The sequence below is a fragment of the Rattus rattus genome, chromosome 12 (genome assembly GCF_011064425.1).
Source record: "Rattus rattus isolate New Zealand chromosome 12, Rrattus_CSIRO_v1, whole genome shotgun sequence".
Classification (NCBI taxonomy): domain Eukaryota; kingdom Metazoa; phylum Chordata; class Mammalia; order Rodentia; family Muridae; genus Rattus; species Rattus rattus.
In genome coordinates, this window is record NC_046165.1 from 2,072,867 (window position 1) to 2,089,223 (window position 16,357).

General features: G+C 41.3%; 1 protein-coding gene across 3 annotated transcripts in view; it reads right to left on the bottom strand.

Annotated features, from left to right (window-relative positions):
- Pcca (propionyl-CoA carboxylase subunit alpha) overlaps positions 1 to 16,357 on the bottom strand; it is a 304,568-nt gene that overhangs the window by 66,606 nt on the left and 221,605 nt on the right. For all 3 annotated transcript variants that reach the window (XM_032917891.1, XM_032917890.1, XM_032917889.1), the window contains one exon: positions 3,248 to 3,301. In XM_032917891.1, the coding sequence (XP_032773782.1) occupies positions 3,248 to 3,301 (54 nt within the window). The remainder of the gene's footprint in view (positions 1 to 3,247; positions 3,302 to 16,357) is intronic.

Below are 16,357 nucleotides of genomic sequence, written 5' to 3' on the forward strand. Positions count from 1 at the left end.
ATCATGAAGCATGGGGTGAGGAATCTGATAAAAGCTTAGGAGGGCCGATGGTACTCTAGGCAAGCTAGGACATGGCAGGGAAAGGGGATCTGTTTCTCAGCTCTTTCCCAGCCTCGTGCACTGTGTCTGGTATTACCAATGTGCTGACCAATCCATTTAAACTCTGAAGGAAAGATAGCTTTGAACAGTCCTTGCATATTATCTCAGGAGGCAAGGAAAGATTTGAATCAAACCAAAACAACAACAACAACAACAAAAAAAAAAAAAGCATCTGTGTTATCATGTGGATCCTTCATTGCCTTTAAACTTGTCTTCACCATTACATTGTCTCCTACAGGTATTAGCACAGAGGATAACCTTTGGAATAGATTTATTTACATCATTAGGGCCATAAAATGATGGCCCTAACTTCTTACCTTATTCTTCTTTCCCAACTAGTAAATCAGGGAAGAACCTGATGTCAACGATTATGTGGATTTGGTTCTTGCTGTATTATATTATCCCTAACTAACAGTCAGTTTTTAACATTGTTACAGAACTCTATGGATTTTCAAATTTCATTTGCAAATCACTACAGAAGGATAAGGAATCACTGTCTAGCTGGTAAGCTATGGAATTTCATCATACAAACTGAACTTGTGATTACAAAAATTGTCCAACCATTTCCCATTTCACAGGCAGATACTTATTTTTATTGATAGTTCATCTAATGGTCTAGGAAGGATTCCTGGGTCAGATATTCATCAATTTATTAATACTTCTTTTTCTTAAGCACAATAAGTGAACAGGTTGTCCTTATTTCCAGCAATAGACTCATACGTGTGAACACTCTAATCTCCATAGTTTTATTGCATAAGGAAATAGGTAAGTTGATACATTAACCTGCTCTATTTTCACTTTTCCAGAAGAAAATTGGAAAGGGATATGCATCTGTCCTTGCAGATGGATCCACTTAAACATTATGGATTCTTAAGTTCCTCCAGCCCCAGGCTATCAAGGACAATGGCAGAGGGTGAGGAAACAACAGAATTCACCAGAAAGATAGAAAATCCACACTAAAGGGCAAAAGGAGATATCGACCATATCATCAAAGTAGTCTGCCCAGCTGGGGCCAAGTTAAGGCCCTATGCCTTAAGGCCCTATGTCTTAAGGAAAAGGTTATCCTACTAATAACTCTGTGCTTATGACTGGACCGTGGGACTGAAACAGACTCATTCATCTGAAGAAGGGACTACATTTAATTTTCCTTGGGATTTGAAACCTTTCCCATTTGCCTAGGATATAACATTTGCATTCCTATTAAAGGGAAAAATTGGCTTAATCATTTGAGTTTCTTTTCAAACTATTCTATAGATTTTTCTGATGAATATAACAATGTAACCAGTAGTACTAGACACAGTTGGGATCTCTGTCTTGGTGGCAAAGTACCACAGGTAATTCTAATGCTAAATTTATTTATTCTAATGTTATTTTAATTCTATTTCTATTACAAGTAACATAAATCTATTTTATTATAATTCTATTGTTCTAATATTATTCAGTATGTTTATAATTTGCTTGCTTATGTTCATGCTTCAAATGACAATTAGATTTATCTACAACATCTCAAAGTCAAATCAAGCTGGATATCCTGCTATTAAAAATAAAAAGGGGGTAGATGTAAGAACATGGTCCAAGAATATAGCCATGAGAAGAGATATGAAGAGACATTGAACAATTTTCTGAGTGCTTATGAGAAAACTCCAAGAAAATAAGAGTGATGTGAACTCATTCTCTTCAAAAATGCAGAATTCCTGGGTTATGCTTTTATACCCCTCCCAAGTGTAGTAGGAATGAGTTTGCTTCACATTATTCTTCAGAATTGGCTATTATGTAAGACTTTAATCCACCTCACTTATCGGCTCCATTCTTTGGGATCCCATCCCCTCTAGAGCAGTAAACACCCCACAAACTACATTCTCCGGGCAGGAGATTACTCAAGTACAGGCACTTAAGATAGACTATATACAGCATAAACACCCACGTCAACTGTGCTTCACAGGTGAACACTCAGGGAGATGCTCAAACACAACAGCAATAGAGAAAAGACAAGTTTAGAGTGTGCCTTTAGACAAGTTTCTGAAAATTAGAACTGGCATTAAGGATAACTTTATATAAACTTATACATAAATGCATTAACAAACCAAGTAAGTAAACCTCATCAGAGGAAAAAGTTAAATTACTTAGATAATCAAAACTGATATTACTGAGAGTATAAGACTCCATCACACAGTGGGTGGTGTTCTAAAGCCTAGAAAATAACTAAAACCTGTGGCAAACCATATAGTTATTAACAGCTTTGAGTCAGCTTAAGAGGTAATATAGCTTATAAACTTAAAAATACCATAGATGTGCTTGAAAATAATTTTTAAAATCCAAAGAGCAAAGCGCATTTATAATGACAAAAAAAGTAGAAGCAATTTAGCTTACAATTGCGATCCATGGATAGTAAGACATAACTCCTTGACTCGTTAGAATGTTAAACCTTCCTCCATTAAGAAGAGGCTTGTACAGGGCTGCACTTATGGCTCAGTAGTGAAGAGCACTGGCTGCTCTTCCAAATGACACGAGTTCAATTCCCAGTACCCACATAGTGGTGCACAACCATTTGTAACTCCAGGGAATCTTGTGGCCTCCACAAGCACCAGCTATACAAGTGAACAGATATACATGCAGGCAAAATACCAACACAACACCAAATAAGTCATATCAAAGCAATAGTTTAAGATTAGAAAAATAACCCATCCATACATGGACAAAATGTGCAACTTATGAGTGTCATATACCAATATATAAAATAACATGACTCATATGTGAATAATGAAGATATAAAACTATGATCCGATGTCATGAGAAAGGTGGATGTGAGGAACTCAACAGAGAAAGCCAGAAAGCAAACTGAGGGGGGAAAGTCAAATGTATTGTTTTTATATCATATGTCTTATTTTTAAAAATACAGAGGAAAAAAAATCAAGCCATTAGAGAGAAAGTACAACTATTCAACGAACTGAGACTAGAGAAGCATTTCCTCTCTGAGAAGATGCAAGGAATATTTTCAGGACAGAAGCTTTTCTCACATGTCCTGCTTCTCATACAGAGATGTCTCAATTTGATAGCAAAATAAAACCACAACAAAGGCAGCAGAAACATGGGAGAAAGCCAAGCACATATCTGAGCAAGAGGACGAACAGTACTTTTTGGTACTCACCACTGTGCCAAGAAACTGGATGCTCATGTTTCCACCTGCGTCCCGAGAAAGACACTAAAAGAAAAGAGAAAGCTGTGTAAAATGAAACTGCGTCCAGAGGGAACGCGCACAGGATGTTCATAGTCACCAAACACAAACCGCAGATGCCCACCAAGCAGTGAAAGAGTGAGTAAAAGACAGCACCTCCACACCCCAGAACACCCCAGAACATGTGGCTGAGCAGGGAGTGAGGCATCAAAGGCGCTGTTCTTTAAGAGACAAATGACAAGATCACTAAAGTTTGGTGGTTAAAAATAAGCAATGGAACGAACTGGAAAATATCATCCTGAATGAGGTAGCCCAATCACAGAAAAACACACTTGGTATGCACTCATTGATAAGTGGATATTAGCCCAAAAGCTCAAACTACCCAGGATACAATCCACAGATGACAGGAAGCTCAACAAGAAGGATGACCAAAATGTGGATGCTCCCACTCCTTCTTAAAAGGGGAAACAAAAATATCCATAGGAGGGGATAGGGAGGCAAAGTTTAGAGCAAAAACTGAAGGAATGGCCATTCAGAGCCTGCTCCACATGTGGCCCATATATATATAGCCACCAAAACTAGATAAGATTGATGAAGCTAAAAAGTGCATGCTGAAAGGGACTGGATATAGATCTCTCCTGAGAGACACAACCAGAGCATGTCCAATACAGAGGCGAGTGCTAGCATCAAACCACTGTATTGAGAATGGAATCCCCTTTGGGGGGAATTAGAGGAAGGATTGAAAGAGCTGATGGGGCTTGCAGCCCCATAAGAGCAACAATGCCAACCAACCAGAGCTTCCAAGGACTAAACCACTAGCCAAAGACTATAGATGGACTGACCCAGGGTTCCAACTGCATATGTAGCAGAGAATAGCCTTGTTGGAACCCCAGTGCAAGGGAATGTCAGAGGTGGGGTGGTAAGGGGGGTATACATGGCAGGGGAAACACCTGTATGGGGGAGAGGGAGGGAATAGGGGCTTATAGACAGGAAACTGGGAAAGGGAATAACTTTTGAAATGTAAATAAAGAAATCTATCTAACAAAAAATAAAATTTCAGGAAAAAAATAAGCATGATGTAGCCAATAAAGGAAAATACAATGGAAGGGGGGAGGTCTCTGAAGTTACAAATAGAGAATCCCACATGCAACACTGAGTGTCCTAAAGAAAATGAAATCAGCACTATGACAGGAAACCTACATGGTCATGTGCACTACAAACTCATGTATGACCTCTAAGTCATGGAATCCATTCAAGTGGCCATAAGTGAATAAACAAAATGTGTATATTAATGGAAATGTTCATATTAATATTAATGTATATACATATGTATTGTGTATGTTTGTATGTACATACATACAAACTAATAGAATACTATTTGTTAAATAGGCACCTCAGCCACTTGTCCTAGAGGTGAATGAAAAAAGAAATGGAATGGAATGGAAAGGACAGGACTGGAAAGGACAAGACAGAACAGGATAGGGCTGCTCCTAGGTATGGTGAAGGAAAAAGTATATTATAGATATAAGGGAAACATAGTCAGAGGCAGACACATCTGGGAGAGTTCAGAGTGCTGATAACCCTGAACCATGTGGGGAGAAGGAGAGGGGAAGGAACAGAGGAGAACTAAGTACAGGAGGGTAGATAACCAGCATGTCTGGATTATATCAGAAGGAGCCTCTGGGGAGAGGGCAGCCCAGCCCTTGGGCTGGAGAGTTCAGGGTAGAGGGCTAGGTATTCCAGCCATACCCTGTAACAGGTAGAGACTGAGGGATGCTGGGAGAACCTATAGGCAGGTCTGCTTTGATATGCTAAATAGGTACCTCCCACTTATCCTGGGTTTGAAACTTAACACAATTCAGTCCTCAAAATAATGAAAAATCCTGTCATGGGCAATAATAAAAAAAAAAAAAAAAAAAAAAAAGGCAATCTGGGAAAGGAAGTGAGCCAGTCATAGAAAAGTCACACACACACATACGTACAGGCACTCACACACTCACACCCACACATACACATACACATACCCCCACCAGAGAGAGAGAGACAGACAGACAGACACAGAGACACACATACATACACGCACAGACACACAAACAGGCACTCACACATACAAACACATACACACATACACAAGAGAGAAACAGAGAGATAGGTAGACACACATATATACACACACAGACACACATTACCACCACCATCAAAATCACAAGAATGAACAACCACTGGTCTTTAATATCTCTCAATATCAATTGCGTCAATTCGTCAATAAAAAGACACAAACTGTCAGAATGGATGCAAATACAGAGTCTATCATTTTGCTGCATACAAGAAACATGCCTCTACATCAAGAGTCAAGGTATGGGTCAGCAAGCAGACCCAAGAAGCAGGCTGGAGTGGCCATTCCAAAATCTAATAAAATAGACTTCCAACCAAAATTAATCAAAAGAGATGGAGAAAGACACTTCATACTCATCAAAGGAAAGATTCGCATGAGAAGTTTGAAAGGTGACCTTCTAGAACAGAGAGTTGACTGGTAAAGAGCGATTGATTGTCAATGGGTGAAGTGTCAGCCCAGTGAATCAGCTTCAAGAAACCCATCCTCCCATGCATGGTGTCACTCAAGATTACTAAGAGAACAGATGCTAAGTGTCCCTACCACAAACGGATGGGAAACTGAGGTAATGCATACCTTAATTAGGTTAGTTCAGCCATTTCATAATGTACATGCATATTTGAAGCACTTATAGTTGTCAACAATTTGCCATGTATAAAGGAAGCTTTCGTGTTTATGTGTACATGTTCCCATGACATGTTTGCACATGTGTGGAGGTCAGAAGACTCTGTCTTTCTCAGTTTCTCTCTACCTTGATTTTTTTTTTATTGGATACTTTATTTATTTACTTTTCAAATGTTATCCCCTTTTCTGGTTTTCCCTCTGGAAACCCCTTATCCCATCCTCCCTCCTCCTGCTTTTATGAGGGTGCTCCCCTGCCCACCCACTCACTCATGTCTCCCTACCCTGGCATTTCTCTACACTGGGGCATGGAGCCTTCCCAGGACCAAGGGCCTCTTCTCCCATTGATATCCAAGGCCATCCTCTGCTACATATGCAGCTGGAGCCATGGGTCCCTCCATGTGCCCTGTTTGGATGGTGGTTTAGTCCATGGGAGCTCTCAGGGGTCTGGTTGGTTGAACTGTTGTTCTGCCTTGTTTTTTGTGACAAGGTCTCTCATTGGCCTTGGAATCACCTATTCATCTATAGTGACTGGCCAGCAATCCTCCTGTCTCAGCCTCCTTGGCACTGCTGTGCCTTTTATCATTCATGCTGGAGCTCAAACTTAATCTCTTGCTTCCACAGCAGGGCAGTGAGCCCCTTCCTAACATTAAGTCACTAAAAACCATGTAGCAAGAATGTTACAGAAGGAAGTAAAAGAAAACTGTTCGTGCTGATAGGAGCAAGCAGGGAACGTTGGAGAAGGGCAGGAAATTCAGTGTGACAGAAACAGGGAGAGTTAGAGGAGGAAAGCAGCAGAGCTGGAAGCAAGAAGCACTTAGAGAGCCAGGTTACAGCTCATATGTACAAGGTTCTGTTGCTATGCTGGGGACAGAAGCCATGGCCCCCATCCAGGCCCTGAGCCACAGATTCAGCTCTATAAACCTCTTAAACTTCTTACACATCTCTGCTTTAGAATGGTCGATGGCCTGCAACTGAAGATACAGAGCATGGAGAGGGACAATTGTCTTTGATTTGTAACTTTGAAGAGGCCATTTTAAAGTGCATGGTCCTGGGTTGGAGAGGTGGTCATCAGTGGTTAAGAGCACTGATCGCTCTTCCAGAGGTCCTGAGTTCAATTCCCAGCAACCACATGGTGGCTTCCAACCATCTGTAATGGGATCTGATGCCCTCTTCTGGTGTGTCTGAAGACAGCGACAGTGTACTCATATACATAAAATAAATCTTTTTAAAAAAAAGTGCATGGTCCCTCTGTATAGGATGTGGACACTCTAACATGGTCATTCCTTAGATGGGGAGCTCTACATGGGCTGGGAGCAAGCATCTTGTGCTTTCTCCCTAATGTCAAAAACATACAAGACAACAGTGTAGACATGGAAGGAAATGCAATGTCAGTTCTCAGCGAGAATGTTTTGGGCGTTCAGGTTATGAAAGACAAAGCGAGCCACACAGCCCCGAATCACAGGTTGTTCCAAAGTACAAGTCTGGCTGCTGCACTTAGCAGTGTATCCATCAAAAAATTAGGAAAGGAACAGTGAGAACATGGGGAGGGTGAGTAAGTGATATGTCAGTACACTGGCTTAAAGACAGGGGAGATGGAGGGAGGAAGGGAGTCCATGCACCCTGTTTTCATTAGAGGAGGGATTTTCCCAGCTATGGGCAAATTATCTTTCCCAACTACTACTACTACTATTACTCTGTCTCAGAAAGAGCCAAGGGAAAATAAATCACTTCTAAATGTCAAAAACAAAGAGATTAATTTCAAGTAAAAACGAACAGAAAAGTGTCATGCCCCAAATCCATATAAACTTAAACAAAAAAGTAGAAAGTAGAGAAAATAATCACACAAAAAAATGCCAAACAGATGGAAATCATAATCCAAAAATTAAAGATACTATATCCTAAAAAGGAGACGAAACTTAAGAAATACTTTAAAATACAAGAAATAGTTATTTTAGAAATAAGGGCCCCCCCCCCAGAATTATGAGCAAAGAATAACCATTACTGTCTTAGGACAAATGGTGAGGTCATCTACAATTTGTATCTTTCCACATCTTAGATCTATTTTGTTTATACCTTATCAATACTACAAAGAGGAGTCAAATCCCATACCCAGAAGTATCCTAGAGTGGCCTCAAGGCCACCTCAGGCTCCTGGGTTCTCTTCCATTTCCTTGGAGTTTTCTTGGTATCAATGCTGGCTTCACCTCTACACATTTACCCACAGTCCTTCCCTGCAGGTTCATCTAGACCCATGCTTGTTCCCCTTTCACAACATACATCTTACTTTAAAATGTGACCTTATGGGCCCATGAGATGGTTCAGTGGGCAAAAACATCCTACCTGATGACCTGTGTTTGATCCCTAGAATGTAAAAGCAGAAAAGTGCCTCCCATGAAATGTCCCTGATACATGTATAAGCAGGCTTATACATGTACATGCACATGCTTACACAATAAATAAACACAGGTAATAGTTTTAAATTTTACTTACAAAGAGTAGTACCTATGCACAAAGGCTACATTCCACATGTAGCCTAAAATTCAGTGTCTTCTGACGGTTGTATGTGATCAGAAAAAGCACCGTGATCAACACATAGACCACTTCTACAACCTCCCAAAGAATATTCGACACCTCCTTGGTGAAATGGCCAGCAAATACTGCAGAAGACAACAGCTGAGTCTCCTACCCTTTGCCTTTCTCCTTTAGAACTCAAGGTCTTCAACCCATCCTCAGTTAATCACAGAGTCTAAGATAAAGGGCCTGCTTTTCCTTTCCTTTTTTTTAAAAAAACAACATCTCACTCTGTAGGCCAGGCTGCCTTTGAATCCAGACACCCTCCTGCCACAGCCTGTGGATGCTGGGATTATTGGCATGAGCACCACACTCAGCCCCCTTTATGCTTTGCATGTGACAGTCCCACTCTGCTCTTATGGCTTCCAAGTTCCTGTGTTCAGCTCCAAGCCAGGATCCATGGTCAATTGCTCATGTGATGTTAACCCTTACACATCTAAAGCACCTTTCCAACATGCAGAGTCCAGACGGAATGCTTGATCAGCAGATCTGTCCGCAGACGTGATCCGCCATAACTCTCCTACGTCTAAGTAAAAACAAAAAATCAACAATCACCACTCACCTTAACCCTTTAATTTCCTTCATGCCCAGTAAATAATGCATCTGCCAATCTTTGCTGTCCCCACCCAGAATATCCACCGAATCGCTTCACTTGTCTCTACTGCTGTCATCTCGGTCTAGCTCAGGCTTTAGCAATGTTTCTGTAATAAGCATGGAGTCAACATTTTGGGCCTTATGAGACCATGGGCAGCAATGAGGACATTATATAACTACTTCTACAACAAGAGATAAAACAATGTTTTTAGCAAAGAACTTCCTTTTGGGGGCAAATTTAAAATATAATAACCAAGTACAATTTTTATTGCTGGTCTACCACTGTCAGTAATAAATTTTTAAGTAATAACATTAATTCATTGATACTTTTGTCATTTCACAACTCCCCCCTGATCCTTCCCCACTTCTCTACCAACCCAACCTCATTCTTATTCTCATTTCTTCTCCTCTCTCCCTCCAGTCCCCTCTTTCTATCTATTCCCCACCCCCACCTCAAAATTCATCAAGTCCAGCTTGTGTTGGCTAACTACTCCTGGGCATGAGGTCTGCCCTGGGTTTTGGTTGATACAACAGGTGTCACATTGAAAATGAAATGTTTAAAGGACAGTTTGAATTGGTTCATAAGTTGTTCTTTATCGAAATCACATGACGATCTTCATTTGTCAAGATCCATCTTTTACTAAAGTCTTTTTGTCTTTAAAACGGGTTTCTCTGTGTAGTCCTGGCTGTCCTATAACTCACTCTGTAGACCAGACTGGCCTCAAACTCAGAGATCTGCCTCCCAAGTGCTGGGACTAAAGGCGTGGGCCACCATGCCTACTTTACTAATGTCTTATACATTTCACACTGAAGTTTGGGCATTTTATCTCTGAGAAGGGCTTGCAGACAGGCGTGCCCCACTCGGGCATTGACTGCACTGCAGTACTCATTTGGAGTGAGTACTACTTGTGGGATGGAGGACCTGGCTGGGAGAGGAGACAGGGAGGAAAAGGGGGGAACATGATCAGATAGATAATGGTAGGGGGAGAAAAGGACTACAGTCCTGAGGGCCAACAGAAAAAATGGAAAGAGGCAACCTTGGGAGGTAGGTGGGAGGCAACCTGGGAGGTAAGAGACTTGGCCTAAGCTACTCATTGGAACTCACTTCAGTCACTATCCCACACGGCCAGTCTTTGTACCAGCTGAAGCCTTGATGGAGGCTCCTGGCTACAGCAAGCAGTGGGTTTACAGTGCTGCTTTCCTCGTTGCTTCTGCTAAGGAAGCTATAACTTGCTTTTTATTCTAACCTTTTGATAGCCCAAGTGTGTGAACAAAAAGCTTCTTGCATTCTCTTGAAATGCTCTCTGAAGAAAAGGATAACCATGGGAGAAGCTGGCTAAGCTGAACTGTCCTGGCTGATTATTACACAACTGACATGTGCTGGACGCACAAAGTGCCCGGAGACACAGTCAGTCATTATCTGTCGGTTAAGCAAAAATAAATTTAGATATTAAAAATAGCTGTTCGAAAAAAGTAGCAGTTCAGAGTTGGGCAGTGGTGGCCCATGCCTGTAATCCCAGCACTCAGGAGGCAGAGGCAGAGGCAAAGGCAGGAGGCTCTTTGTGAGTTTGAGACTAGCCTGGTCTACAAAGTGAGTTCTAGGACAGCCAGGGTTATTACCCAGAGAAACTTTGTCTTGAAAAAAACAAGACAAAAATAAATTTAAAGCCAGCTTGCTATAGTTATCAAATGCTAGCTGTTGTAAAATGACTTTGCCTTGGGACAAGTTTGTGTGTAAACTGCCTGGGCCACACCAGGCGTTCCCTGGGAGGGCATCAATGCGCCATCATCCTGCACCTCCCTGCCTTACAAGGACGCGGCTTCACTCATCCCCAGGCAAACAGAAGTGAGTGCATAATAATTAACATAGAATGAGCTCAGCAAACCACATGCACTAATCATACCAAATGAGTGTATAACCAGAGAGAAAAAGTATCAACAAGTTCCTTGACTTTGCACTCTAAACTGCAGGTCACAACTACACAGAAGATGACTATAGCTCTCTCGCGCCCGCCCTCCACCCCCCGCCCCCACTGCCACAATCTCCAGAGAAGGAAGTCAGAGTCAAAGCAGACACATCTCAGCCGGGTGGTGAGGTATGGAGCGCACAGCCTCAAACGGTGAAGAGTGACATCAGGGAAACAAGGAAGATGAATTTCATCTAAAACTAGAGCGTATGTGCCTTTCCTAAGAGAATACAAACTTGACCATAGAGAAAAGTGAATACTTTTATAAAATCTAATCCACAATAAACAAAGCCATCAATACTAAATGCTTTAGATACCAGGCAAAAAGCAAATCCAACCTGCCTGAGAAGCCAGCAAACCTTACGTAGGCAGACGTTCCTAAGACACGCTCTCCTGCCTGATTCAACTACCTACTTTTCAAGTTTAAAATGCTTCCTCAAAGAAGGTAAAAATTCCTTTTTTCCTCATATTGAGTCTACTCTAACATCTACACTTTTCAGTGTTTCAAAATGAGAATTCTAAAAAGATTCTGTTCATAAAACAACTTCAACAAATACAAAATTAGCAAATCTACCTACTCGGGAAAGCAGAGACACTCACAAAACAATAAACCTAACATTCCCAAAATACCTTACTAGGATAAAAAAAAAATCAGAAGTGATTTCATCTTTATAAGAAATGTTAGGGAGGATGGCGGTGGTTTTCTTTGTCTCCTCGCTGATTTCCAATTTGACAATATCTTTGTAAGGCTGCAGGGCTTGTCTTAATAGTCTCCAAAGCAGCTACTCTTTGTTCCTCGTCTACACGGTTGCTGCCTATACCCTTCAAAATTCTCTTCCTCTCTCAGTTACTAAAATGTAATTTTCTAGTTAACAGTAAAGGAAAAGATGTGTGCATGTGGAGAGGAGGGGGATTCAGAAAGCTATTTTCCTGTTCTGTTAAATTAATGAACATCTTCAAATTATAAAACCCGTTGCTAAGACCAAGATGCACTTGGCTCCCGGGACTGCTGTCCAAAGGCAGGTAGCCCTGCCTTGGAGTTAATGCCTTAAATTATAGTCATGCATACATCCCAGCTGTTAAACTGTGATTAAATTTTTTGAAACATAGTGAAAGCAGTTATTTCTGTTCTGCTGGGAAGCTTGTTCTTAAGATGTGTAACCATAATTGATGTTTTCAGGAAAGTGAAAAGGAGATGGTTAATAATTACTCTTTCATTTCCTACTTCTTTAGGGAAAAAAAACACTAACCCTTGCTTATTCTGTTATATATTTATATATCTGACACAACTAAATATACAGGTTCATATTACACTTGGTGACTCTGGAGTAATCACAAGCGTACAGTACAAAATAACAGCTAATTACTTCTAAGAGGGATGGGGGTGAGGAGAAACATCTTAAAAACAGGGAAAACATTTATTTTAAGACTGAAAACATGTTATGAAGCAGATCCTTTTATGTGCATGTGCACGTGCTTGCAAATATAAGCAAAATGGTGAACCCCATCATTTAACTTTCCAATTAAAAAATTAATTTTAAGGACTAGGAATAAAGCTAAGTGATAGTGTTCAATCCCCAGCATATACACACACATTCATACACATGCTTACACACACACACACTCATACACATGCTTGCTCACACACAGCACACAGGCGCACACACACACACGCAGACACAGGTGCACACATATACATACACACACACGCATGCAGATACATGCACACACACAGAGGCACACATACACAGGCACACACACACTCATACACACTCTTGCTCACACACAGGCACACATGCACACACACACATGCAGACACAGGCGCACACATACACACACACACACACACGCATGCAGATACGTGCACACACACACACAGAGGCGCACACACACACAGGCACACACATGTAAACTTCAGCATGAATATACAGGAACTAGGATTCAAACTTGTTCAAAGTTTATTTTCATATCTTATGAGGGGCATTTTTATTCAAAATATTGACAAGTAAAACATTTATTTTTATTTTTCTAAAGTAGAAAATGTTACAAGTTTTCAGTTAAAAACAGGAAGGTGCAGTTAAAGTTTCAAAAACTCACTTAATTCTGTGTAGCTATACTGCGGACAATAAACACAGCCTGTGGCATATCTGGTCTTCCTGCGCATTCTGTGCGTGGGTGACATTCTACATTACCTTTGTTCCCTTTCTCATGTTATCTAATTTATCTGATACTACAATCAGTTCACAATCAATACATTTAATCTGTATTCTGCAGCAAATGCTTGAGATTTGTGTGATGCTGTTGCAAATTTATCTGCTTTAACATGGAAAATTAGTTCCACTTAGTTGCATATCAATGACCTATTCAACACAGAATACAGGAATGCTGCAAACTGCTCTTTACAACTACTTATAATAAATTTATTTTCTCTTGAAAATATTTCAGCAAGAATAAGAGGAGGAGAAACCAGTCTTCAAAGCACGTTGTGAATAGCTCCTTATCACACAATGCAGCACAGTTAGGCCTTGGCTGGATCTTCAGATACTTTCAAAAGTGGTTAGCTACTCTTCAGGCCTGAAGACAGCCTGCTGTGAGCAGGTGGGTAGAAGAAACTCCACACAAAGCAGCAGGCCAGGAGCAGTCAGCTGGCTCTGCCCGAGAATGCCTGACAATGTGACTGTACAAAATGAAAATCTACTCTGTGAAATGCTAACAAGAAACACAGCAAATGCAGCAGACAAATTACACTGTAAGGAATGGACAACTTTTTGAGTCAGTCAGTAAAACTGAAGAGCCTCTTTCAAGGTTACCAAAGAATTACTTCACAGGAAGGGAACACAGACATAGGAATAATACTGATAATGACAATAAAAGCTTGTTAATTCAGCATGCAAAGGTTCTAGCACACATGAAGGACACAGAATGAACTCATAGAGATCACAGCACATCTCCCATTCCTTTACCACGTCAACCAAGTACCACACACAGGAAATCATTTCATCTTGTAGGAAGAGCTCTGATTTTTGTTAAACTTAAAATTGGAAAAATATATTAACTGGAGGGGAAATCCATCTTTTGCTTTAAAATGAGCCCAGCTCATACATCCATTCTTCATTCTTAATTCTGTTAATCCAATTAATTTGTTGTGTATGCAGGAGGCAGTGTGGCATTAACATGCTGATAGGTGATACCTGATTACGCGTGTACATGTTCATGTGTGCCTGCTTGTGTGTAGAGATCAGAGATCAACCTTCAGTATCATTCCTCAGATACCCTTTTCCTTGTTTTATGAGACAGGGCTTCTAACTGACTTGGAGCTTGTCTGTCCATTAGGCTAGGCTGCTGGCCATCAGGACCCCCGCCTGGCTGGCCATTAGGATACCCTGCCTGGCTGGCCATCAGGATCCCCGCCTGACTCCCCAGTGCTAGGAGAGCAAGCTCTTCCATGACTGGCTTTTTCCATAACTGCTGGGAACAGAACTCAGGTCATCATTCAGTGACTTAGGTCATTGCAAACACTTTCCCAAACGATAAATATTAAAACCATAGTTAACACATGAGGGGAAACTGAAAACAAGCAAACAAACAGAACCAAAATCAAAGAAAACCTAAAGTCCTGTATGATTTTTATCTGAAACACTCTCTAGCTTTCAAAGGGTTTGACTGGAAATCTGTCTCAACCAACAGCCACAGTAGCCACACAGGGCTTCTCCAATTGACTGAGGAACTAAATTTTCAATTTAATTTTACTTCAATCAATTTTATTGTAATTTTAAAAGTGTGTGGGCTAGAGAGATGGCTCCGTGGTGGAGAACAGTTGCTGTTCTTGCAGAGGGCCAGTTTCCGTTCCCAGCACCTACAAGGCAGCCCCCAATAGTAACTCCAGTTCCAGGGAAATATATGGCTTCTCCTGGCCACTGTGTGCATCAAATATGCACCTGGTGCACATATACACACAGGAAAGGCAAATATTAATACAAAATGAAATAGACAAATCTTTAAAATAAACTACAGGGACATAATACCTATTTCTATTAACCTCATTTTTGGTACTATAGATCTCTAAGTGCATCTTTCCACAAAACAAATGAGAATGACAGGACTTCCATTAGCTCTTCTTTAGTAAACATCAAACCAGCAGACCTAAATCTAGGGGAAAACACTAGCAAATGCATAGCAAACACTGTCATTTCACCTCCCACAAAACGAGGACATTTGAGGAAAACTGACTTAACAGATTAGTAGGAAAAATTCTTTGGAACAGTCAGTGAGGGAAGAGCTTTAACTTTGCTCAATGGTTCTCAGTGCTTCATTCTCTGCTCTTTTAATCACTCCTACCTGACAGACTGACTGTTCAGTGGCTCTGCACTGGTGCTGGTCAACAGTGACTAAGGTTCCTTCTGGGCATATGATCCTCGAGTCAGAAAAGAAAAGGCTATGGCAGCTGCAAGGTGCATGTGGCAGAGGTCAAGACCCGCATGCAAAGCAGACATCTCTAAGCATTAAGTAATAAGCGTCAGGAGGTGAGAGAGAGGCCATGATGTGCACAAGTCTCTGAAAAAGAGGAGAGAGACAGCTGAAGCAGACTGTTTGCTGCTCTCCCCATGGAAGCCCATCAGTAGGCAGCCCTGCTGGCCTGAAACAGAGTAGGTGCTCCCCAGAGCAATTAGCAGCAGGCAGTTGCTTCCAGGAAAAGTATCTGAGCCTTTGCTGCCTTTGCTGTCCCAGGAACCATGGTGGCCTATATCTGCAGAACTCTATCTGACTTGCTGTCTTACAATGTGAATTCTATTTATTGGGGGGAGGGGTCAAAACTGGAGACCCCACAAACCACACAAGAAGGCTGACTCAGGACCATGGTTACTGAAGGGAAGGTTTAGGAGAAAGGAAAACTAAATCTCAGGATCAAGGTCTAGCTAAGGCATTCCATGTCGCTGCCCTGACCTGCCCGCTGCCCACAGAGACATTCAACTTTCACATGTGCTAGGGGGTTGGGCAGGCAGCAGGTTCAAACTTAGATCAGAGCAGACCTCCAGATCAGCTGAGGATTGTGACTACCTATGATATTCTGTAGCCTGGGACTATGCATAGTAACCTGATCACTGAAGGATAGTGACTGCCCATGGCATCCCTTAGCCAAGTGACTGCACATAGTAAATACACTTGGTTTTTAAAGGAAACAAAGTAAAAGTGTGCCCATGAAGTTTACCAATAA